This window comes from Macrosteles quadrilineatus, unplaced genomic scaffold (assembly GCF_028750875.1).
Source record: "Macrosteles quadrilineatus isolate MER2022 unplaced genomic scaffold, UCM_ALF_1.0 Scaffold_6__1_contigs__length_79288215, whole genome shotgun sequence".
NCBI lineage: Eukaryota > Metazoa > Arthropoda > Insecta > Hemiptera > Cicadellidae > Macrosteles > Macrosteles quadrilineatus.
Genome location: NW_026542599.1, coordinates 11,009,577 through 11,037,018, shown reverse-complemented (window position 1 = coordinate 11,037,018; position 27,442 = coordinate 11,009,577). Strand labels below are relative to the sequence as shown.

At 34.7% G+C, this 27,442-nt stretch overlaps 1 protein-coding gene across 1 annotated transcript; it reads right to left on the bottom strand.

Annotated features, from left to right (window-relative positions):
* Nucleotides 1–1,865: 1,865 nt before the first annotated feature.
* On the bottom strand, nt 1,866–27,442 carry LOC128996401 (regulation of nuclear pre-mRNA domain-containing protein 2-like). The gene is made up of 12 exons (XM_054421712.1): nt 27,062–27,442; nt 23,777–23,954; nt 22,962–23,088; nt 21,766–21,913; nt 21,076–21,205; nt 18,584–18,759; nt 17,647–17,803; nt 10,907–11,769; nt 9,223–9,324; nt 8,255–8,517; nt 7,180–7,353; nt 1,866–3,536 (listed from the first exon to the last, which is right to left on the bottom strand). Exons 2-12 carry the CDS (start codon nt 23,925–23,927, stop codon nt 2,978–2,980), a joined length of 2,850 nt encoding a protein of 949 aa, XP_054277687.1. The 5' UTR covers nt 23,928–23,954; nt 27,062–27,442; the 3' UTR covers nt 1,866–2,977.

Sequence of the window (27,442 nt, the reverse complement as noted above, 5' to 3'; positions counted from 1 at the left end):
TGATATAACCCTCATGTCTTGTCATTCAATATAACTTTTTTCTTTTCACTAATTTGCATGTTTCCACACTATTCCATGTCATTGACAAGTGTCTTTTGGTTCATTCACTTACATTTTCTCGCATTCCTCAGCACTTGGTTCACCTTAGCTTATGCTCCAAAAATATTCATTGTCTTGTAGCACTACTACACATTGATTTCCAATATTTTAATTTTCCTTTTCATGCAATTCCAAGATTTTTAATGGAATTTCCTTTATATACATTGAAAATCGGTTTTTGAATATTCACTTAAAGCCACTGCTAAACCTATTTTGTTCAAATAAGTGTCGTTCATTGCGTCCAGCCATTTAATACATAATTTATAACCCAAATAGGTTTTTTATTTCAGAAAAGCAGCCCTATATCCATTAAACGATTAATCCTCATAGACAAATGCAATTTTTCAAATATAAAATAAGAAACATTTTATTTAGGGTTTTTGTATATCCACATAGCAGTTTTCTTTCGTTTTTAGAAATTTCAAATAATCTTTAAAATACTCATCTATACTTATATTGTAATTCTTTAAAATATTAATTTGTTACTGTTGTAATGCAAAAATACCCAAATTTATTTTCGGTATGAATTTTTCTAAAATATGGTTGCTATTGATGATAAGGTTAGCATAATGTTCAATGTTTTTAAGAATAAAACTTTTTTTAGTAATGAAAAAGAAGAAGAAATACTTACTTGTATTGTTTTAAAGAAGTATAACAAATTTCGATATTCTATGGACAAAAGTTGCGACACTAGTTTATTTTACAAGGGAGGCTGGCAAAATTTCTAAAGCGATTCAAGGAAAAAATATCTCTCGTTACTGTAATAATGGTACTGAATTCTATTGTACATAACAAATAACAAATTTAGAAAACTGAACATTTAATCTATGGAATTTAAGTTCACTAATTTAACAAATACACATTCCTACAAAACAGATACACAAACTAAAGAGGGTGATTTTCTTTCCAATAAGTGGGCAAATACTTTAAAAGTGACATTTCCTTTCTTTAAGCATGTAATAAAACATATTATTGTAGAACCAAAGTTAACGTATTCTCGTATTTGCCCACTTTTAGAGAGGAAAGGCTAGCGTAAAATATCAATAAAACACACCTTCCCAAATTATTTTGTTTTTTTTACACAGTCCACTAAAGTTAAAGTACATGAAGTAGAAGATCTGGTGGGCCTTCGGCTTCATCCTGAGATTTAGCGACTAACAACTACAGAATTGTAGTTTGAAAAGAAATTAAAGCAGACGTCACTTGATAAAACAATAACAATAATTGTAAAACTACCACAAAAATATACAAAAGGAAAAATCTGCAAAATATTACAGCAGTGAGATAGATAATTTACTTAACAGCATTAAACATACAAAAAATAGTTGCTGCACCGAGCTGATTAAACTAGACAATTAGTATTCGACCATTTGAAGCATAAACTGCAAAATACAATCTGTTCAGTAATTGATTAGCCAAGTCTGATACTTATCCATAAGTATGTACTTATCATAGTTAAATTCCTTAACAGGTAAAGATAATTGTATTAACTGAGCATTTTACAACCATACAACATTTTGTAAATTGCCCTTACGTTATTAAAAGAATGAAACATAAACTAATTTTACAATATTGATTTGACGAATAGTTGAATTTTACAAATAAATGTTTGGTTTGTAATCCAAAGTAAAAATGAATCAGTATAGAAAAAAAATATTATCAAACAATATTAACATAGCAAACACATACTATGCAAAGTATTATTTCAAATGCTTGTTTTTAAAATTGAATTTAAATTATAAATGTATCTACACCAAATTAAATCAATTCATTCTTAGTAATATATTCAAATTTTTTTGAAAACACCGTATGTGAGGATGTACAATGAAGACTTCAAAGCCAGAAAAAGTACTTTTAACTAGAAAACTAAATCGCAAACCCTTAAAGAATATAGATAACTATGCCATCAACAAAATCAGTGGTAATGCAATATATCCTAGGAACTATAATACATAAGATGATAGCTCAAAACAAAACATGATAAATATTTTCATATGACTAGTTTAGTGAATTAAATTTATGAGTTCCATATTAAACAAGTAATACAATTAAACAGCATTCAGTAAATATGCTATCTCAAATGTAAAAATGCAAAACACATACATATTTTAGCATACTCATGCTCAATTGAGAATAACTAAATTTGTAACAAGTAGCCTACCAAATAATATTAATACATATTATTGATAGGCCTAAACAGCTTAATTTTTACCACCAACAAAATTTTTAAATATTTAGCTTATTCCATAAATGCCCCTTTGGCTAACACAAGCTGAATTGTACATGCCTGATCTATTATTGATGAATTTGAAAAAAAAGATTAATAACAATAATTTGAATAACCAATATTTCAACAGACATTTTTGTTAAAACGGTTTTCCTTATTTCAAAACCATAATTTGAATAACCACAACCCCTAAAACAATTACAAACACCGTAAAAACAGTAACTCATACATTTTGGTGCAGCAACCCAACAAACATAAAACGTTTAACAGTAGTTTTAAATCTCTTACACTATTACAACTAACCCTTTGCGGTTGAATCAACTAACCCTTAGAGTTTGAATGCAGGCTAGGTCTACAATATGCAAAAAACACAAGGTTATTATAGAAATTAATCATAAACATTCAAAATACCTCAAGACAAACATTAAAAGATATATAGATACATTCACCAATGTACTCATAAATTAGATGTCCGAATTTTACAAAAATCAAATGATGGCCTATGCATATTCATCACAAAATAATAACTTGGGGCGTCCTCGACATAATTTCAACCACAAAGGGTTAAAACGTTAAAACCTTACGCTACACAGTCTTATATACATTAATGTACTTATTTACAACGTTATCTTTACAAAACAGCCTCAAAACTTACCATCCGCCAAATCGTGGAGGTCGGTTTCCGCGAAACCACGGCGGACGTCCTCGGAAGTTGCCGTCAGGTCGAAACCTCGGACCAACCATGGGGGGTTGTCTCGGCCTCGGACTCTGGTTATTCTGCCATTGAGGAAACCTCGGCCTCGGATTGTTGAACCTCGGAGGGAACGGTCCTCTGGGTGCATTCGGCTCTTGCAGTGTCGGTATCTGCTGCACCAAGCTTGGCGGCACAGGCGGAGGCAGAGGTGGTGGCGTCAATTTCTTAGTTTCGTTGATCTCTGTAAAGATTTCGTCCACATCCGGAAGCGGAGGGGGTTCAGGTAACTTTGGCGGCGGAGTCAACGTGACACTCAACAGTTTCTTTTTCGGCTCTTCCCTCTCCTTCAGCGGAGAGTCGACCAGAGGTTTGACACTCGGAGCCAAAGAGAAGGAGACACTCGTTTGCGTCTGGGTCTTTGACTCAGTGTCCATTTCCTCATCTGAACTCATCTCCATGTCCACACTTTCCACGTTCACGTCTTGAGTACCTCGTTTGGGAGCCAGTGCCATTTTTCTGAAGCATAAATCATTATTTACTAATTGTTTGCAACAATAAAAATACAAGTGTTTGGGGGAGTTGTTTCCGCCAATGAATTGCTACAGAATTTGTTTAGTCCAAAAGTAAATAACATATTGTGCAAAGCCAAAAAATTTAAAAAAAATATTTAACAGGTTGTTGAGAGTTGCTTGCTATGGTTTTGTTGAAATGAAATACAATATACATATTTCACTTTTTTAACTTAGGGTCGGGTTCAAAACGTCAACTATCGGGTCTCGAGAGAAAATAAGGATGCTTTTTGAAAGTATTGATTTTTAATTAAAAATAACAATTGTTAAACTGCATCAGTTTATAAAATGGTGTAGGTACATTATTTCCTGCAATTGCTGTGAAATTGTGAAGATCTCCTGAGTTTAAGGCAAAACTATGAGCATCTGCGTTCACAGCACAATCGTGATAATATCGAGAATAAAATCTTGTCTTGAATTAATGATGATTAGTCTAAGCTAGGCACGAAAATCGAGCTGTTCACACTTGGCTTCCTTTCTTGGTTGGCTTCAGAATTTGGATTTTTATGTTGATTATTACCTTATTTATGTGTATTGATTAAAATTGATTTATTTTTGGGATTTTTGGGAGAAAAACTATGATGACAAGAGTGGTGAAAACCTTTATACTCTTCGTGATCTTTAAAAAACAAAATAGTTGAAACACATGTTGGCAAAACCTTTCTTTATTACAAAGCCTGTAGGCCTAACCTATTTGTAAAATTATAAATAAATCCAAGTACTGTAATTACTTACCTGTGAGGGAAAAAATAAAATTGTATACAAATTGTAAACTTACCTGCGGTGTAAAAAAATTAAATTTTTTACTAACGTTAGGTTTTTCTATGTTAAATGAATAAAGCTTCCATCAAAAATTAGCTTGCTATTTTGTTACGTTTCACCCCCTTTTATGAAATAGCCCAGAAAACTTGTTTGGAATAAACAGAAAATCATTTATCTAACACATTTTTTAGCGTAGGATAAAAAAAAATGTTGCGAACAATTAAAAATGAAACTGACTGCTTAATTTGAGATTTTCAGTTCCCAACAAAACTGTAGCTGAATAAGATATTTAAAGGAAAATTGTTATTTTGAATACCTACAAAAATATCATTTAAATTTTGTTATTAACTTACCATTAGCATTTTCTGCATAGAATAAATCTATGAATAGCCTAGTCAGTAATAATTTGGGAAACAAAATCATTTATTTTCCTTACTTGAAAAATAACTTCAACTTATTTTGTTTACTTGAACCATAGATATGAGCCAAATACGTTATTTAATGAGTCTGTTTTTTTACAGCAATACAGTAGAGTCCCGCAAACTCGGCACTCGATAACCCGGCAGTCTGGATAACTCGGCCATCACCTGGCCTAGAAAATCAGCGATTTTTTGAGTCCGAGTTAAACATGGACTCAAGCCAAATCATTCGCAGGTCGTACCAAGGATTTGTTGTACTATATCTGATGACTTAATACTAACTTGTAATATAAATATAAATAAAAGAGGCAGTTTATAAGCTTAAAAATTGTATTGTTCTTATTTTTAACCCTAGTTCCCGATGACCCGGAATTTCACAAACTCGGCACCCTTCCAGTCCACATTACGCTGAGTTTGCGGGACTCTACAGTTTTAGATATTCTTTCATGCTATTTTTTACTTATTCAAAAATGGAATTTTAAATAATTTATTCTTTGGCAGCAACAAATACAAGCATGACCTTTTAATATTTCTAGATGAAATAGTAGTTAATTCAGGGTGTCCGGCATTACAACAAAATAAAATTCGACAATTACGGGTTTCCCAGGCTCAAAATTAAAAATGTCCAGGGAAAAACTTGACGCTGAAATACGCAATAGTCACTTGTTTATTTACACCTGCAGGTACATTAAAAACCCTTTGGCGAATTCTATGACAACTTCTTCCGCTTGCAGCAACATCGGTGATCTTAATTTTCGATCAAAGCAAACGTTGTGTTGATTTCTCACGATCACAGAAACATTCGTGATGATTTCAGGCGATCACGGTAAAATCTGTGATAATTTCTTGCGATCACGGCGACACACGTTATAATGTCTTTCGATTGCAGCAACATCCGTTTATCTTACCGGTGATTATGTCAACACCTATGATTATTTCTCACGATCATGGCAAGTACTGTGATTTCTACGGCGATAATAATTTGTAAGGGTTGTCTATATCAATGTGTTATCAGCAGTGTAGGATTTACCACTTGACGAATAGGCTACAGCGTTTTGTACAAAACCATTTTTAGAACAAAAATGTAATCATTTGTTGCAATCGTGGGTGACGATGATGATGTAACCTTGATAGCAGGGGATTTTCACAATTCCAAAGTTCCAATCCTATAGGATGAGGGATGCTCAAGTTAATTAGGCCTAGTGCTGCAAATATCCTGAATCTGACATTGGTTTTCATAAAATATATTCTTGATTATTAAAATAAACTTGCCAAAGCAGAACTGGATCTAGCACAAAAGATGATGAAAAATATAGTAAAATATTAAAAAATTAGATTTTAACATTGACCTCTTTCAAAGTAAGCGTTCAATAAACACAAAATGAGCTCACACACTTTCATAGTTTCAAAGACATCATCATCACGGATTAAAAAATAAACAACAAATTATACAAATAAATATACCAACAATAAGAAACAACTAAATTAATCATTTTACTTTTATTAATTGAAATAAACTAACTAAATATGTATTAGCATTTAAGTTATATGGAGTAAATAGGAGACTACAGAAAACATTTGGGGAAAATAGGTGGCGATTAGCTGGAGGAGTTATCAATTGTTTGAGAATTGAATACGTATTTATACGTATTTTATACATAATATACACACTCACTTGAATACGTATTTATACGTATTTTATACGTAATATACGCACTCACTTGAATAAGTATTTTTAATTGAATATGAATACAAGGTGCAAGTAGAATGGAGTGAGTTGTACCTTTGTTACTGTCTAAAATCAGCTGTTCTATTAGTCAGGACTGTTAAAAACTGATAAAGGACAGTCGGGTTTAGTAACGAACCATCAAAAGCTACTAACTTTTCTCAAAATCGAACCGATTATGAATAGTACCAGTGGCATTATAAAAATTCTGATTAATTGCCATAGGGAAAGTAAAAGCTATGCTAAACTTTTCTGACCTTATGCTCAGTTCAAGCTTCTAGGATAGGTTCGGCTAAAAAACTGAACCATTTGCACAACTCTAGTAATAAGTATTAGAGCGAGTCCAGGTACTGACTAATGTCTCCAAGTGACCTAACCTAACCACAACCTTTGACTATTGATGGAACTAGACATTCCATCTCTATGTTCAAATAAATGGACAACACTGAATTGAGCCACAAAACTGATGTATTACTGATATGCAAACTTTCTTACCAAGTCAAACAGATAGGACGACTTATTGTTAGCTATAGTATCTTTAATCCGACAACTATCTTAGTACCAAAAGTTAAGTAGAAAACAGAATTTAGCTGGCTCATTCAACTACAATAAAAATTGGTAACAGCTGGGCTATACAGATGAATTGTCTACTTCAATATCCAATCAATGCTACAACTATTCACCTGTAGTCGGTGTCCTGGTTGTTGGCCCAAGGGTTCTCGTCCCGAGGCGAAGACGTCAGACTGATGAGGTTGCGGTGGTCAATGTCGCCTTGCACCCGAACAGACCTCATATCTGTATCCGTGTCACCAAGTGTCAATGAATCTGGCTCTTCAAACTCAGCCGGCCCTCCAAACCTGTGGGTCAAAGGATAAGTCAGACAAATTTTAGAGCCAGGAAACATTGAAACTTCATTTGAATTAATTTCAGAATATTAACATGTACAATTTTTAGGTGAGTTGACTAGCATACTTTTCATAAGGTAAGATTTTAAGAGCAGAAAAACGCTTGTTCATAATCGGAAAATGTTATTTATATATCTTTAGATATTTTTATACTTTTTCTGGTGTTAAATAATCCACAAAATTCAAAATTGAAAAGAGAGAAAGAAGAGAAAAACTGAAATTCGTCACATCTAACTAGACCGAGACAAAGGTATCAATCAAGAAAAGTCTTACGTACAGTAGTCAAAAATCTAATTGAAAATGGTCACACACAGCACATAAAAATGGAAAACAATATGATAAAAACATGCCTCAAAGGAAGAAAAAATGTCTGCAAGGGATGAATTAAATATCAACTCCATCATAAGATACAAAAACATCAAACAACTGGGAAGAGATCAGCAATATCGTGAATATCACACATCAACATTGTCACTCGTAATCGCGGAAACATGGCCATTGTCACTTTTGATTGTGTGAAATAGTTGAAACAAATTCCATCCCTAGAAGTTCAGATTCACAATCCTAGTTCAAAATTCAAGAATATTTCCCCCCCAAAATTCCATTACTACACAATTAATTTTTATACCTATAGATTTAATCTATGTGTAGAAAAAAAAAACTATACATGTTAGGTAGTTTAGGTTAGGTAAGGTAGTTGGATAAATGAAGATATTACGGTCACTTTAAAAACAGGAGGAGTTTAATTTCTTCTTGAAACACTAAAGTAAAGACACTTAGAGTAGAAAACGTCTATTTTACCTAAAATTAAAGCATCAAATAAATCTAATGACTATCAACACAAGACACACACCCAGATTTCTCGTAGAGAGGAGGCGAAGCAGGAGTGTCAGGCCAGTTATCACCTTGTCCCCACGTGGGAAACTTGGGAGGTAGAAGAGGTGGCTCGGCCAGGGTGGTGGGGGGCAGTGGTGGCGGGGGTAACGTGATGGGGGGAACTGTTGGAATCTCCAAATCCCCCCGGGGAGCAGGAGGGGGCTGCATACTGATAGCCTTCAGTATCTCACTCAGATCTGGCTGTTTAGTTCTGTTTATCACTTCTATTGGTTTCCCGCCCTGCGCAACAAACATACAATGAAATAATATAGAGCAAATAAATTCAATAAATATGTCTTTGTTGTTACATACACATTGAGAAAAAGTACCCTAGGCAAAGGACCTAGGTTTTCAGGGCTTTTATGAGGATTTATTTTTTTGCAACTGTCACTGCTTTAGTTTATAGTTTAAAAAAATTAACCACTTTCAAGCAGCATAATAAATGTGTCTGATGGGAAAAATAAAAACGTTTTTATTCATTGTACTTTTATGCACAGTATATTTTTCATTAGTGTATATTTCTATATTTACTTTTTCGGTTTGGAAACCTTAAAACAAATATTACAACAGAAAATTCAGTCAAACAGCACTATCATCCCTTACAAACAATATTAGAAAATAAAACCAAGGGTCCATGAATCTTTGTTTGGGTCAAACACTTTCAAAATAGAAGATACCGTAGGTAATTGTTGTAGTCTTAACAAATTTTTCTCTATGTGTAACTGACAACCCTCACAGCTTTTAAATATGTGCGTTAAGAATAAAGTTATTTTGACCGATTGATTGATTGCTTCATCATTGTGTTAGTGTCTAGGACTTCACCAAAAGAAGAATGAGTCGGTCCCCACCGTATCCACAAGAGTTTAAACCACTTTCTATTTAAAGTGTTTAATGTTCTCAACTCAGTAAAAAAAACCACTAATATAGAAAAAAGTCTAAGCCTACCTCTTGATTGGAATCAGAGAAGTAGTGGGAAGTATTGTCATCAAGTCCTTCGAGTGGTGGCGAAGCGGGTGTATCGTCACAACTCTCGGAAAAAAGCCCTTTCTGTAACCAACAACACAGAGCATTAGTGTAAAATAAAATAAAATAATTGTGAATCTCAGGTTCTTTATAAAATTTTAATATTGAATCTCAAATCAACATTTTTAATTTCTAAGTATTTTACTGATCTCAATTTTGTCTTTGTGAAAAAGTTATTTTCTTGAGGGAGAGTATAGGTTGAGGTCCTGACAATTCCAAACAAAAACTCAACTTTAGGAGACAAAATTTTTCCCCCAATGTGATTGGTCTTCTTTTAGGTATCAAAATCATAACAATTCCATGGTACCTAACCTATCATCAGGGTTACGTGAAATGAGCCACCAACTGGATACTGGATACTACACAATAGTAGTTTACGCAACGATTGCGTTAAGTGAGTCTTTCTTCGAGTGTCGTAAAGACTATTAACGCGAGTTGCGTACACTACTTTACCTACGACCGTTTTTTAATTACTATCAATCTGGATTTAATTACTAACAATCACTAATGATAACTTTTTAGAGAGGTTATGTTTTCGTGTATTGTCATTGCCACTGAAAGTGATGCAACGACTTGTTGTATAATCAGCTGATTTCCTGTAATTACGTGTTTGTTAAACTTCGTTAAATATTACATTGCTAGCAGCATTCTTACCATAAATAATATTGTATCAGGTACAATTCGGCAAATATTTCATTTATTTTTGGACTTCCACTAACTTAATTAAGAATACGCGAGTATCAACATGAACAAGTCGGATCAACAATTAAATTGGTCAACTGATCAGCTGATCAGCTGATTAGTTGACGTTCGAAGCATTACAATTTTAATTCTTTTCTCTCAATACTTGAACCTCATTGGTCCGTTACCTGTGTGGATATGAGAAAACTATGCGGATATGAAATGAAACTATGCGGATATGAAAGTAAACAGCTGTAAAGTGAAACTTTTCAATTCTAAGAACTGGACTGAAATGGCTACTTTAAAAAACGGTCGTAGGTAATAGTTATTTTTTCACTCAGAGGGGTTGATTTGATACAACTATTAGAGGTTGAAATGAGGAACAACAGATGATCTCTCATATAGCTGTCATTTAGGTTTTAGATTATGAATCAAAAGTGAATAGAAAACTAACTAGTGAAAGGAGAATTTTTTATAAACATATAGCCACAACAAACTGGAACACATCAATCTATATTTTTTATTCAATTGTTATCTAGGAACTGTAACTGTATCTACGTAGTTAACTAGATAGTTAAAACCATTGACTTTCAATAATACAAGTAGACTACTCATCCTATTTTAAATACTGAAGCCTGCTTTCATTGTTTCACGTTGGTATAGCATTTGGAGAGTGCTAATGTTGACTTAAATGTTTTCTCTCATATCAGGGTGGACTTTAGATGATGTGCTTCCTCATTTATCTTTGTAGGTCAATGTATTGTTTAGTTAGTTATCTCTGGTAGGATAAGTTAAATAACAAGAAATGGAAAGTAAACGAAACTCCCTCCACACAACCTCGATGGAACATGGGAATTGTCAGCTGACAGCCTGATCCATAAGAATGAGCTATGAGAGAATATGTTAAATAAGTGGTAAAACCTACCTGGAAATCAAACGGTAAATTCAGATTTCCCATAAAGCTGCTGAAGCCACTACCAGAGCCCAATTGTGCCGGGGCAGAAGAATCTTCATTGAGTGAATTCTCCGACTGTAAGAAACTATCCAACCCGTTCACATTGGTGGGTGGACAATCTTCCCCCAGTAAAGGTGGAACGGTTAGGTTGTTGGATGAGTAGAAGGGTCTATAATCCTCGGTGGGAGGGGGAACGGTATAATCAGGCGGAGGAGGAACCACAGGTGGTTCGTCATATCCTGAGTATTTCCTCGAAGATTTCCCCGTATCGTAGGTGGAAGTGTTTGTCGTTGTTGGTATATAGTCTGGTGGTGGATTGTTGTAAGGAGGGTTGGATCCATTTCTCGAGTCGGAGAAGGTGGGAGAGGGGTTTCTTGGATTCGGGTACACCTCGGGGGGAGGCGGGTTGGCTCCAGGAATGTGATAAGAGTCTTGGGAATTACTATCGTACGAATTCATCTGATCGTTTTCTTCCGGGTTGTAATAGTTCGTAGCATAACTCGCCTTGTAAGGCGCAGAATACGTCGTAGGTTTGTACGTGGGTTTCGCTACAGGCTGGTAGGGAGAGTTTGACGAGTAATTGGATGCAGAACTAGAAGAGAGCGTTGGAGTAGAGATATGCGTAGCAGGCGGAGGTGAGTTGTAAGACTTCGGGGACGATTTCCGTTTGAAACTTCTCGGAGGAGTTGGTGGTTTGTAGTTCAGCTTAGCTGGACTTCTCGATCGACTCGGACTGTCGATGAGGGAGTATATAGCTTCTGTTGGGTTAGACAACTTTACGTTTTCTGGAACTACCAACTTCCCCATGAACGAAGTCGCCACCGAGTAATTACCTGTAAAAAGAAACTGAATTGTATACAACAGGCAAAACTGTACTTGACAGTTATAGTAGTAGCATTTTTGCAAAAGTATAGTGTTGCCTTTAGTAAAACCTAAAAATTCAGATAAAGAATTATATATAAGGATATTGTGAAATTGCAAAAAAAAAAAAAAATGATATGATAGTTTGTGTTGATTCAGATTATGGTAAAAGTAATGATTAAGAAAAATTGCCCAATGGAAATTTTAGAATCGGTTTTTAACTTTTAATTGATGCTCATTGAACCCGACAACAATCAATCAAATGAATACCAAACAGTTCTCATGCAAATTAATGTACAATAGTAAGGGCTCAAGAAATCACTACTGTTAAGTGATGTTTATAATGTTGGCAAACTAGCATTTGTGCTTGATTATTAATGAGGATATAGTTGCATTTGTGATTGATTATTAATGAGTAGAAACTTTCATAGGTGTCAATATTAAAAATAAACATAAAAATCACTCACTTACAAACTATTACATGCAAAAAATGTGTTTAGGCTCATATTTCACTTTTCAATATGTTATCGTTTTATAGATTAAAAACTGGAAACATTAACAAAACTTCTAAGGTTTAAAAGAAGTTAATCACTAATTTCAACATTGGTACAACTTTTAAGTAAACAGCAAAATACATTAGGAGAAAAATATAAAACTTGTGCTTCATGCAAAAATATTGGTGATGTGTTATTTTTTATTTTATTTTTTTTGCATAGCTATAGCTTAATTCTGAGCACAAAATACATACTGAGCCAAATGTATTTAAAATTACACCCTTTAAGGTCGATTCACACACATCATTTACGGCAGTCACAGTTAACAAAAATTTTCTTTAATGGATTTTCTATAGTGCTATCTACACCCACCTCCGTCAGTAGCTTTGCATGCGTCTGTCAGTCAATTTCAGATTTCTTTTTACTGATATTTTTGGATTGTTCGAACGCCTGACAGACGTGTTTGAGGTTATAAAATAATACTTTTTTTATTTAAATGATCGATTTTATATTTTAAGTTTAATGTTTGTAACAATCAACAAGACGAACGATGAAAATTTGATGGAATATTGTGTTTTAACTAAACATTTTTGACTTTAACAACACAGCAAATAAAGTGACGGGAGAGTGACTGCAACAAAATAACTGACAGTTTGACTGAGGAATTGTGGATGCAACTGTGACTGGACTGTAACTGTACTGTAACGGAACTGTGACTGGACTGATATGTGTGAATCGACCTTAATAGGTTTCACAGTATGTTATAAATGACTTAAAGATACTGAAGTAGACGACCTACCTTATGGGCTAGATGTGGCCAATTTTCGTTAAAAAATAACATACTCGAATGACATCAAAAAAATTGAACTAATGTAAAAAATTATTGATATTTTGATGGATTAAACACATGGTGTAGTTTAGTTTGACTTGGTTGAATACTTGGTCCTATTTTATTAGGTTATTTATGCCAGCCCACACTGATGCTGGCTCAGTCCATAGTCAAAGATAATATCAAAGACTTGCCTTTGCATAAAACTTACTTGAGTTAACAAGATTTTAATAAACTTTTCGCTAAGTAACTGGTCAGGTTAGCTCACCGTTTTTCTTTGGTAGTCAAGAATTCCTATACAGCCAATATCTTCTTCCCTCAGCTGATGCTCCTTAGCAAAACAATAAAACTAATTTGGAGCATGTTAATCAAACTTAGGTGTCAAGTCAATAAGAAAGTTGGTTAGTTAGAAGGACAGAAAATAAAGTGGGAATAGAATTTTCGGGCTGGGCCAGGCCAACAATTGAAATTAATTGAGGAATTAAAATAACTTTTTAGATAAGCTTTTAATATTGTGACCGCAAAAAACTTCTTCACAGATTGCACGATCAGAAATTCACAATTCTGCCACGACTACGGAAGATGTTCACGAATTTACTGATCGCAGGGTAATGAAAAGCATTTTACAAACGGATAAGTAAAATCAGTATTTTCAAAGCGAATAGCTGTTGGCCCAAGACCCGAATGTCAAAATTTTTACCCAACCCGAAGTAATAAAGTCTGGTCCGCAGACCTAATAAGATAAAGAGAAATTTACACAATAATTAACATGCACATTTGAACTTAAGGGCAGGGAATGTACTTAAGAATTACTTAAGAAGCAGTTGAGTCTTTGTTACGCTGAAAACAATCTCCGTTTCCATCAAATGCTAAAGATTAAGATAAAGTAGTGTTAATGGTTAATTTTTTGTCAACTACTTTAATGCAGTTCTTGTTTGAAGTCTAAATAGAAAAACATAAGATGGACATATTCTAATAAGGAGCATCACAGACTTTTGAGGGTTGTAGTAAGAATTTGAATAAATGCTGATTAATTTTACTGCGCAGTTTGTTTGTGGATTTATTTCTTTCAAATGAATTAAATCATCTTTTTTTAGGAACATCGGATTTAACACAGAGCAAGGAGCCTAGAGTTTTACGATTTTTGTATGAGGATAGCAGGATTTTACAAGAATAGGTAAGCCTGATATCACAACATATTTTTGTAACTATAGGTCGGCCGCTTAGAAAGCGACCTCTTCGTAGCATTGGTGCGAGAGAGAAATACCGAGCTGTGGTGTGAGACAGACTATGACTCTACCCTCACTCGGCTGCTTTCGCACTGCACGACATGACAATGGCACGTCATCGACACGGCACCGCCCCGGTGTCATGGGAGTTGGAATCCTGCATTACCAAATGGAACTGCTTACACACACACCGGCGTGTCGTGTCGTGCAGTGTGAAAACGGCCGGCGGAGAGGGGGAACATACCCTCCCTCGCTGTTTCCTCCCCTACATGCGCTAGAAATCCTCGCGCAGGTCACTATCTATCCGGCCGATATCTTATGTTTCTTTAGTAGGGTCTAAGCTTCTAAACGGGTTCCACCTGGAGGGGCTTTATATAATAAACAGAGATATTTACAACTTCTTTAATTAAGATTCAGAGATTTATTTGATCCAAACCAAGTCAAACCTTTCTTTTACAACAGTTTTAGTAGGTACTCAAATTCAAAACTACCATTTTAATGCAGGATTTTTACCAATTTAACAAAGCATACGTCAGCCAATAAAATAAAAACCCAAATTATAAAATCAAACACAATTAAGATTGATAAGCACACATGTTAGCAGTGTTGGCAGTGATATCGGTTTACTTAGGTTCAGATTTGACATAAAATGAAAAATGTCAATTTTATTGGGTTTTGAAATGTATTTATCATATGAACTACCCAGAACTACTTTCTTAGGTTAGTTAATTTGAATTGCAGAATAAAAGGGGGTAGTGGTTAGCTGGGATTAAATGTTACGTGTTTTATGTGTCTTCTGTACGTTTTCTACGACCTCCTAGTACAGTAGAACCTCTTTAATCAAAACTAATTGGGACCGGGGGTAGTTCGAATTATTGAATAGTTTGGATTACAGAACATATTGTTGTTTTTACATAACAATAGCTAGGGAAAAGTGAAAAATGCTTTATAAAGTAAAATACAGTGTTTATTTAGTACAGTAGTAAACATAGGGAATAAACAGTACTGTACATTACAATTGAAATAATTACGGTGCGTATATCAATAAATAGAGTATACAGTATCTACAATATCTACAATAGAAAACTACTGTTCTGTGTATAGAGTACAGCAATGAGGCGTTCGGATTAGTGGACGTTCGGATTACAGGGGTTCGGATTAAGGAGGTTTTACTGTACTTCTAAGGTAAGCTAACTGCTATCCTCTTTTTTCGATTCAAAATCCTAGCCTAGAGCCTTTCCTTGAAAAAAATTGTGTACGTTAGTTTTCTGTGAAAATGCCAAATTGGCACCTATCTTTTTCCTCAATTTATGTGATTTTTCTTCTTTATTTAGCATAGTGGGCTTATATTAATGGTAAAGAATGCATTCTGGCATAAAAAACACAAACTGAGCACACTTTTTACCAATATTACAAATTAAGATGAGGGTGAAAGTATTACCCAAATGGGTGAAGGATGAGTGTAGAATAAGGAAGATTATCTGTGGAGCGTTGTTACCTATTGAATAAGATCCACTATTTCTTTAGCCATTTTAATTTTCTAAAAGCCCAAGGACAGCTGGGTCCAGTTTCAAACCATGAAAAAGCTTCTGATTTTATCTCAGGATTGAACTGGTCTTTAGATGACTAGTCGAGCACTATTATCACTATAAACTATTTTACTGAAATATTTTAAGTTTCTTGTGTCATTGTAGACTATTTCCATTCAGATTTAAGCCTGTTATCCCAACAAAAACATCAAAATTGCTTTATGTTAGACGTTAAATCTAACTTTATATGGATTTTATGTTAGGACTATTCACACCATATTTTGATTTTGGGATACTAAGCCTCACATCTATATGGACATTTAAAAAAAAGAACACAGTTAAGGAGCTACATTCAGGATGTGATACGATCCAAATTCTCTGTTTTCTTAAGTTTAATTACAGTGCAAACTTAAATGATTTTTTTTAATGAAACTTTTTAGTGATTTTGCAGAATGTCCAGTCCACAGAAAATTTGTCATTCATTTTAGGGATGGTCAAGTCTCGAAATTTCAGGAAATTTTCAGGAAATTTTAAATCTCGTTACACGAGACGAGATTTCTTTTTGGCCGAGATTTTTATCGAGACGAGAATAAAAAAAAAAAAAAAATTAAAAACTCCTGCAGAAAGTCAATGCAATACCCGCAATACAGGAGCGTGTTGTAGTTGCGTTTCCTTTGCGAAGGCGTTCTTATTTAATTAATTCTTCAAATGTAAATATTACTTTAATTATTTTAATTACATTTGAGAAGTTTTGTTAAGTGTTAGCAGTGTGAGGAATGTTTTATTACTATAAAAAAAGTCAAAACAAGTAAATATTTTATAAAAATTAATATTTTATTTTATGATTTATTTTATTTTAGGATAAGTTGAACTCTATCCTAACTGATTTAAACAATCATCTAACAATGTTACAAAAATCAGGTAAAAATTCCGAACGTGCATTTCCCGTTGTGTATGAGAAGGGTAATCCCGTCTCGATCTCGTCTCAAAATTTAATGAGAAATAAAAAATCTCGTCTCGTCTCGTCTCGAACTAAAAATCCAATCTCGTCCATCCCTAATTCATTTCCATGACTTTCCATGACAAACCATGACCATTTACTACCGATCATTGATTTCCATGTTTTGATTGATTTCCGGTACTCGAAAAGTATAATATAACAAAGACAAACAAATAATACTGCCTATACAAGTTATTTAGCAGAAAATACTGAAATATGTACTAACAAACAACAATGTACAATACAAACTCAAAACTCATAAACTAATACAACTGTAATAAATTGATTTGTCAAACGTTTGTGATAAATTGTGAAAAATGCTACAATAGTCGGGGTATAGCCGACTGGAGCATTGAATGTTCCCGTTCCCCTCAAATCCATCCGTCATTGGGGATTTCCATGACTTTCCTTGACCTTTTGCCTATTTCCATGACTTTCAATGGCCAGAATTTTTTCCATGACTATCCCTGACTTTCCAGAATGTGGACACCCTGTTTTGTAAGGTGACAAAGAAGATGCTATATTTTGCAATAAGTTTTTCTTTCCGTTTTACTTGGTACATCAACTCACCCTATCAGTGGCTATACTCAACTAAGTTCATTCTTATTGCAATACTGGCTACAATTTAGGTATGGAATGTCTCAATCTATAGCCAAAGGTTCTAATTACTAAGTATTGTGCAACCAAATCCAAAACTATATCATTCTAACTTTGACAACTCTTTTTACACAAAATGTTACTTCACTTTGAGACCACAGGCCTACTTACCGGGTGGCTCGTTATCATCAGGCAGTTCAATATCAGACTCCGGCGAGGGAGACGGAGCGTTCACGTCAGGCGATGGTATTGGACTCGGTAGCGTTGGTGTCACATCAAGCAATTTTTTCCTCAAGCCCTCCACCCGCTTAAGGAAGTTTCTGTATGCCTATAGTGGAAAGATTTGTTAAAATATTTTGTTCAGAGATCAGATTTTGTGAAGGAATATTCTTGAAAAAAATGTTAAATACATGTGTTAATAATGCATAATTCATTACATTAGATTACTAATTGAGATGGAGACGCTATCTAGGTGTGCATTTTAACCCAAATATGAGTGAAGCATGAGTGTAGAATGAGGTGAGGACCCTTGAGTAACTTTCTTACTGACTAAGACCAGCTGTTTCATTAGCCAGGATCATTTATTATGCCCAATGACATTTCCCAATCCATTCAGTTTCCCAATTCCCAATCCAGTTTCAAACCATCAAAAAGCTACTAACTTTTCTCAGGATCGAACCACAGACCTTCTGTTTTATGGATGAATACTATAACTCAACTACTTAGCAATCCAGCTATATGCCTACTAATCCTCAATCGTTACTCAATCCCTACTTAATCCTCAACTGTATACATTTGATTGAAATATCAATAGCTTTTTGATGGTTCAAGACTGGACCATGAAATTTAGGGAAGAAGGAATTGATATATAACTAACATACCTAAGAAAGAATTCAACTTAATTCTTCTAAAAAAATCTCTTCTGGGGTTGAAATATCAAGTTCATTGACCTACAAACTTTTTTTGCATTCACCCATCTTGGACTCTTTTCTTAGGCAAGTTAAGTACACCCATTCCTTCTTCCTTAATATCTATATAATCTAAATAAATACTCTTTAACTGTATGTTTTAACAATCGAGATTTTCAGAAGTTTCAAAACGTACTCACATTGCACACAATTCTAGCTTCCCCTCGTTGAGTATTGTAGAATGATTCACCTTGCTCCAAGGTTTCAATGAGAGATTTTCTTTCCTTTATTTCTGTTTTCAACGCAGAAATGAATGCAACCATTTTGTCAACCCCTTCTTCCAGCTCCTGTTCCAAATCAGCTCCATGTCTCCTATCTAAACAAAATGTTTAATAGTTTTTTTTTACAGATAACAGTTAAATTAAATAATTTAAATGTACGAGACATGGGGGACCTACACGAATGGCCCATTTTGATATGATTCACAACTCGTCTCCAAAGCATAACAAACATAGAAATTGATACCTTTCAAAGATTACTTTCTAGTAAAAAATTTTTTTAAGAAAAACATAATATGACAATAATACCCTCATTACAGCAAATCTGCGGACTAAGTGAATTCCCATTTCCCTTATTGGATTTTTACTCAAATATTTCCTGTAAAATATTAGATGTATTCCCTGTTTAGAACACATTAGGTTAAATAAATACTTAGGTTTGCTGCTATCACGAACACTAGAAAAATACCGGTATGGATCATAAACATTGAAACAAATGACGTTTTTGGTCCGTAAGTAAACAAAACCCCTATTCTAATAGCATTAATCTGGATTTGTATATATTCTTTCATATATATTATTCATATATATATTTTTATATATTAAACTTATTCTTTCAGGCCAAAATCGTTATTTGTTTATGTTTATGATCCATACCGGGTCTTTTCTTTCTAGTATTTGTGGCTGCTACAAAGAAAGTAATAAAGTGTATTATTTGGGGAAATTTTAATAGCTCAGAGTTACTGTAGGCAAACTTGTCAAATTTGATTCGAGGATATTTTACATCATATTTCCATGCGCAAACTACAACAGTTTACTTATTCTTCTCAACAAAACCATGGAAATTTTAAACTTAGACAGTTTTTTATTACTATCCCTAAAACCATTAGGCCTAAGCGTACAACGCTTAAATTTAGTAAATTATTTGTATCCCTATTTTATACCACCAATTTTGGGTAAAAATACACCTCAATCGTATAACGGGTCCTTAAGTAGGACAAGAAAAAGGGATGTTAAAGAGAAAACCATATTCAAACTATTAATAATTTTGAAACGATATAAGCGAACAATTCAATCTTTGTTTTTAAGTGCTAACTTGTAAGTATATAGATTGAATGAGGAATTTGCAGAAACCCAAATTTAGAGTGTTCCCCCGGATAAAGAACCTTGACATGGGGCATATTGTCGTATGAACTAGCAGTTTGGGGCCTGTACTTTACACGTTTTACACATCTGACTTTCCCAGCTGTGTAAATAATTGTACTGCATACTTGTATGCGGATGATTCCCAGTTGCACCTGTCTTATGAGCCTGCTTACATAAGAGAGGCCATCAATTAAGATCAACACTGATCTGGAGAACATCTCCAAATGGTCTTACATTAATGGGCGTAGGCTAAACCCAAACAAGTGCACTGTACTTCATACTGCCCCTGTGAACCTAGTACAGACACTGAGAGATAATGTCTGGAGCATCAATCTTGATGGCAGGAGTCTGGCGGTCTGTGACAAAGCCAAAACTATTGGCGTCATTATTGACAGAAATTTGAATTTTAAAGACCACATCAAACATGTCTCCCAACAAGCAATAGGAAGACTGAGAAGTCTGTATTGGTTCAGAGGTATGCTGCCTGAGGCTACAACGCTTCAACTCATGCAGTCACTTATATTGTCAGTAGTCTACTACTGCTTCCCTGCATATGGCATATCACTAAGGAAGACATGTGCAGAATACAGTGAATTCAAAGCTCAGCAATCCAATTTGTATTCTGCTTAAAAAAATTTGATCGTTTCCATTTTCCGTGAAGAAGCCGGTATGTTGCCCATGGAAGCCATGAGCAGGTTTTTTGACGTGCTGCATGACTCACAGGGTACTGACTCTCCGTGAGCCCGACTATCTTTGCAAGAGGATTTCTGTCCGGGATGAGATCATACAACGTAGGACATGTCATGGTGGGAGGCTTCACTTTCCAAGGGTCACCTTGGAAAGAAAAGTTTCTCATATTTTGGACCCACATTGTACAACAGACTACCCGAGAGCCTAAAAACTGTTGCACCTATCAAAAACTTTAAGATTAAGTTTAAAACGTTTTTAAAAAGATACAAATGTTTAGTTGAAGTACAATGGTGTAATGAAAAAAGTAGTTCTGAAAAACTGATATTAATCAGAGAAACCCTGGCTAATAAAGACATTTTTATTTTATTTATTTATTTAACAAGGAAATCAACAAGCTTCTTAGTTTAAAATAAATAAAGAAAGAAAGCTATCAGAATTGTTGTGATAAAAGTAGTGTGTATCTGCAGAAAAGAGTGTATTCACACTCAAATATATACGAAGTTTCTTGAACTAAAACAACTTAGCTTTTAGAAAAGCTATTTTGCTATTCCCCTTTATCATCTTTTAACTAAGCTTACCTTTCAAGAAAGATCGAAGTGAGTCTGCATCGTTCAGTGATAAATGGCTGTCATTTACGATTTTCCGCTTGGCGTCTGTATCTTCTTCCAAGGTTTTACAGGATTTTATTTTTCCAATTAAATGACTTGGCTGCAAACGTACAATTTTCACATAATTATGGATAAAAGTCTGCAATAATTCATCCAATAGGCTAAAAAAATTGAAGAGATCTACTGTATAATGAATACTTATGCTTTGAAACTTTAGATGATACTATTTGATTAAAATTTACCTGATTTTGAGATAAATAAATACATAAATATTAAGATATTTTAATTTGAAACCAACCTTTTCTAAGGGGTGTTTGCCTTTACGAAGAAATTTCTACAACTTTCCATCAAGTAGGTCTATGGTTTTGTACGCTTTCAACTAAATCAATGAGCAATCTCATAATATAAATACACAAATACAAATCATAGAAAACCTGTCACAAATTTAAAACTGGGGGGTGTGTTGCTAGCCAAATGGATACTGTCTCAGACCTCGGTGCAAGAGACGAGGTATGATAACGATTTAACCAGTAACTGTAACCATTTGAAATAATTCCACAAGTTTGGACTACTTTCCCTTGAAACCGTTTGGAATTTCGCCATACAATGTCCATGGACTACTAGAGTTAGTAAAACTAAAAAGTAACTGTTAGTAATTACCTGAAAGTCTACAGCATCGTCTTTTCCTTGAGCAGGTTGGCGACTACTGAGTAGCCCGGAAAGATCTGCCAGAAATGCTTCATCGTAAATTGATCTTTCATCCCAAATCTTAAACAACCTTAAGATTTTGTTTTTTACTTTGTCATCTCTGAAAAATCATACATCAACTTAAAGACAACTGTTTTAAAATGATTTTTCACTTCTGTAAAGTAGGTTGTTATGTAGGCCAATTATTTGATAAAGCTGTGTGTTTTATCAGTGTTTTTATCCTGAAAGAGGGGTATGTTATTAAATTTCGATATAAGCATAGTATAGGCTGAACTAAGCGTCTACATGGATCGGGGATTTAAAATATTGAAAAAGGCTTTAACACGTTTAAGTGCAGTTGCACGATGGCCGGCAGCAGCTGGTGGCTAATGTGTTGCGTGATTGAGAGCGTGAAAACGTTTAAATTTAGTTTAATCCAAATGAGAAAATATTGTAGCATGTACTACATTCCAGTCGTTGTGAACGTAGTTTTATGAACCCCACAGTTAGCGCCACTACACAAAACTGCTAGTAGGTCCTCAGTATTGCCAAATGGAGGGAAAAAGCAGGGGCGAAAAACCCGAATACGCCATCAAAAAACATTACAAAAAAAGGCGTCAAGCACAATTTTGAGGTTAGGTTCCTTCCCACAACGTTACACTAAAGTAATTATCGTTATTCTATTCAATTTCACTTAATCCAAGAAAAAACCCCACACTACACTAAATTTGGAAAAGTCCCCACCACCGATGATATTGTTGGATCTGAAAACAAATCATACTGGATTGAGGTATCAAACTGGCACAACAAGCGAAACAACGTTCTCCGTGCGAGACTGAGCTAATACTGAATCAATACTTTGGACTTAGGAATGCTACGTAGTTTAGCATAGTTCGCCGCGCACCAGTCCCACGCTATGTTTAGTATCATAGGCCGCACTCAATGTGTTAATAGTAGGCTAGGCCTACTCCTTTCCATTAATCCTGTAACATCATACTTATACAAATTAAAAACTACAGAAAGTTGTGTTTTGTTGGTGCTAAGATGCAGGTTATTGCTTCTCCAAAATCTCAAATTTCTTTAATTCTCCAGCAGTCACTAGTGATAGCTAATTTATTCCAGAGCATCAATATTTATCATGAAGAAGAGTGATACCAAAGAGCACATACCTGACCAATGTGGTCGCTTTCTGGAGAGCAGTGCCCCAGCTTTCAACAAAGTCGTAGCCTTTCCTCTTACTGTACTGTATAACATCATTTGCCAAATGAAACAGGGTCAGGCGCTGTTCTATTTTCACTACAACAAACAAACAAAAACTGTTTAATTCAGTCCCGTGTACATTTAATTAAATTTACTTCACCTATAGGTCTATGCTTGCATAGGTGATACTGAATAATATTCATAATACATGATTCAACAATAAAATTCTTAAGCCCTACAAAATTTTACACCCTGTAATCCAGCAGTTTTACCCCCTCCCCCAGGATTTCTCTGCGATTAGGCCTACTGTATAAAGTTTTAACTTGACCATGTTTCACAGACCCCTGATCTGGTGTTAACGTTTATTTACGACCCTGAAGGAAAAAATTGTCTAAGTTACCATTACAATTTGGATTATACAATGTAATGGGGGTTTACTTACAGACATTGAAAGCATAACATGTGTTTGAATACATGTGACACACCCATAATAACTTCGCCATAAATTCTTTAGAAAAAGTAGCCAATGTCTTGTAAAGTAGTAACTTAAGTTACATTATTTTATTTAAAAAATTCAATTTTTTTAACTTATATTATTGCTATTAGGTTGTTGGGTCGGTAGCCTCACTAGGATTGTGTATAAACCGTTAAAATTATTAACCACTATTCCCCGATAATTTGGCTTTTATCAAACGTGACACACTTTCAGTTCACACAACCTCGAGTTTGTGGGACTTCCACAACATTATTAAGGTGAATTAAGTTCCAGTTAAAGTTCGCCTACCTTTCTTCAGAGTTTGTAGCCAAATCGACACAATCTTCTTATGATTTGTTGGTCGGTCGAGACACCATTGAGAGAGAGCCGATATGCTCTCATGTGTATCCTTGAGGCCAACCAGCTTCTTTTCAAAAACTTCCTCGTCAAATGAAGCCATAATCGATGGTGGTGCAGGAGCAGAAACCTATCCCACACATAAACACATGATATGGTACGTATATAATAGTAGGTATAGGCCTAATATATACAGCAACATAATTAATGTAATTTACCTAGCAGCTTAGTTGGAAGGTAAGCTTTAATGGCAACATATTTTTAATGTGGGTACCGGTACCTCCAAAAGAACAAGATTCAACAAGCTAGCCAGGTTTTCTAAATAAATACAGTAAGTTAGTACTATTTAGGCTACAGTACTCAAGTTACTGATTGTTAAAAGAATTAGGTCACCACTGTTACGTTTATTGCTGGGATTCTGTTAAGTATTAATTAATGAACATTAACCTCTTTAAGTTAAAGAGGTTGAGTTATACAAGGGAGAAAATTTACAATTAGTCCAGGCCCGCTTTTATAAACGGACAGACTGGGCTTTATGCCCAGGGGCGCCGGAGGCTCATCAACCACCGCCCGCCCGCACTAGGAAATTTGGTTTTGATCAGCTGGGATTTCAAAAACTAAAGCTAGCCTATATAGGCTTATATATGTATAAAGGGGCGCTGCTTTTGGCTTTGCCCAGGGCTTCACTGACCCTTAACGTGGCCCTTAATTAGTCTGGACCTGTTTAAACCCTTGTCTTGTTCTTGTTGTTACTTTTATTAAGTTAAGTCAACCTGATGTAGGAAAACATTAATTTCATGTTTAAACGAAAAACGAGAAACAAGAAAACGAACACAGAGAAATCTGAGGTAGCCTATTTCTTTTGGACACCAACCAATCTTTACAATTAACAAATAGGCTAATAATACAACAATTAAGTTAGGCCTACACAAAACCCATCCCTAGATAATTCAACAACCTACAGTACCTATTATTACATACATGATCTTTCATAAACAAACGTATCTTGTTTGTTAGACGGAAACTGAAATGACAAACAGATGTTTGGTACAACAAAAAATATATTTATGAGATTAACTTATAAAATTTTACATTTCTAATTAGGGAATAAAACATAACAGCTAGTGTTTTGTAGATATCAATATGATTATTTTTGTGTTTTTAAAGAGGAATGTGTATGTTGTGAAACATTGAGCCAACCCCCCCCCCCTTCCCCAATATAACACAGCATAACGCTAGGCCTATGCCATACCCGTTCCTCCCAAGTGCATTACGTAATATGTGTATGGCCCCTTAGGCTACCGGTACATAAGTTAATGGGTATTTTATAGTTTGTTAAATGGGCTACCCTAATATCGATTGAAACTATCGAATTGAAAATATTGATTAAGTTAATAATCAATATTTTTAAATATATCTATCATAAATTAAAATTATCATAACCTAACCTAACCAACCATCCAACCAAACTTGCTGATGGTGAAAAAATCGCATGAAAGTTAACTAATCGAATCGATAAGTTAGTTTCAATCGATATTAGCGTAGCCCAGTTAAGAAACTGTATACCCAAGTTAACTTACTCAATAGTCTCAGCCTAGCCACTGACAATGCCACTTTACAGTGAGGGCAGAACATCTGTCAACAGTGAATTAGGCCTAGTGAAGGCACAGGGCACAGTTGACACCAAAAAACAACATTATGAACCAACTTATTAATTTATATTAGGGCCTAGGCCTACCTCCACACTGTTTTGGCACAAGTAAGTTTACCCTTAACTTATTTACTTAGCCTAACGTGTTTCACCCACAATTTTAATTGGCAAATATTTAGGTAGGGCCTACTGTACTTACACTGGGATAACTTATGATGTAATTTTTTTATGTCTAGTTACAGTATTTTTAACGCTGAATCCAAAAATGCAATCAGTTTTTGTCGGAGAGATTCCTAAGTGGCCGTAGTGGCTGTAAAACGAAGGTTAGGATTACAAATCTAAGGATGGGGTAATTGAGTGGTACTGATGTACCGGTAACTTAATTAATGGTAATATGGCGTGGTCTGGACGGGTCCATACTGAGTGAGGAGTGAGGACTGAGTGAGAAGAGCAAACAACTATATTTGATCTAATGCGGAATGAAATCAAATCAATTTGTTTTGAAACCAAATAGGCTAATGAGTTCTTATTTAGGCATGTGAGGAAGGTAGGTCGGGTTTTATGCGGATTTGTGACTGTATTAAGTGTTTTGAAGTGAGGTTAGATTAGGAAGGTACTTAAAGGCTAGATGTTATAATGATCCGACTCATTAATTTATGCAAAAACAGTCTGGAAGTTGCATAAATTAATGAGTCGGTTCATTTTAACCTAACCTTTAACTTAAGACCTAATCTAACCTCACTTTAAAGGACTTAATATAGTCACGAATCCGCATAAAGTCAGACCTATCTTCCTCACATGCCTTTTCTGACATAAAATGTGATTTAAACATTAATATTAAGGTTGGGTGGGTTGGGTTAGGTTAGATTAGATTATGTAACATCATTTATTAGTTGCTGATACATTAAATTATGCACTGTAGCACGTTTTCAATTTTAGACACAATGGGATTATGTACTATGAGATATGCACTATGGCACGTTCATTAACAGACGTTGGGGCATTAACTTAGTCAATGGTTGATGATTCGAATGAGGACGATGATCATGTCGGCAGTGGCCTAGCTTCTATTGCTGATATTTTACGTGAACAAATTCTATTTTGTTTTTAAATTTAAGTTCATGTGATTAATAGTTTATGTATTGTAGTTGATTTATTGTATTTTCTAAAAACAGTACCAAAGACCATTTTCTTTTAAAAATCTAAATAGTTACCCTATTGTATATTTTTGTTACCCTGATTTTGCTCTCATGGCGTCGTGTGTGGTTTTGTTTGTTTAGTATCAAATGTACCTACTTACAGCTGTTTCCACTCCACAAACCTTCCACCCCTTTTAGTGTTAGTCACCACTAGAACTTGGACTCGTCCACACCACAAATATGTTAAAAAAACAAAACTGAAGCTTAATATTAATTATTTAACCGTGCGGCCACTTAGGAATCTCTCCTACCAAAATTGATTGCATTTTTGGATTCAGCGCTAAAAATACTGTAAGTAGGCCTAGACATATCAAAATTACATCATATCCTAGTGACCTAATTAAAATCTAAGGTAGGCTAGGCTACATTAGATAACTTATCACTTACCTAGAGTAATAGCCTATCACATAGCCTATCTTAGTGTTTTTTTAATAGACCTACTAGTAATTAATTAGGCCAATCCTCACTGATTATTTTGTCATTATTAGGGTCGAATTTGGGAGCGTTGATATTTGCTGCCTTTTTGCTTTGCAATAATTAAGTTATTGCAGGAACCAAATAAGTGTCGATTAGCCTAGCCGACTTGATCACTAACATTCAACCTCAGGGTAGGTCTATTTAAGTCCCGATATAAACTAGGTCTGTCAAGTAACATTCACATGCACAATATCTCTTCGACATTAATAAAATAGCCCTACCAACCACAATAAAAGAACTAAAAACATTCAGATAATAATGAAAACAAGTCTTGTTTGCCAAACGCTATGC

Coding starts and splice junctions, on each gene's coding strand:
- LOC128996401 (XM_054421712.1), bottom strand. CDS start 23,927: ATGGCTTCATTTGACGAGGAAGTTTTTGAAAAGAAGCTGGTTGGCCTC. Junction 7,354..8,254: donor CCTCTCTACGAGAAATCTGG/GTGTGTGTCTTG, acceptor TTTGACCCACAG/GTTTGGAGGGCCGGCTGAGT. Junction 3,537..7,179: donor AACCAGGACACCGACTACAG/GTGAATAGTTGT, acceptor TTTATGCTTCAG/AAAAATGGCACTGGCTCCCA.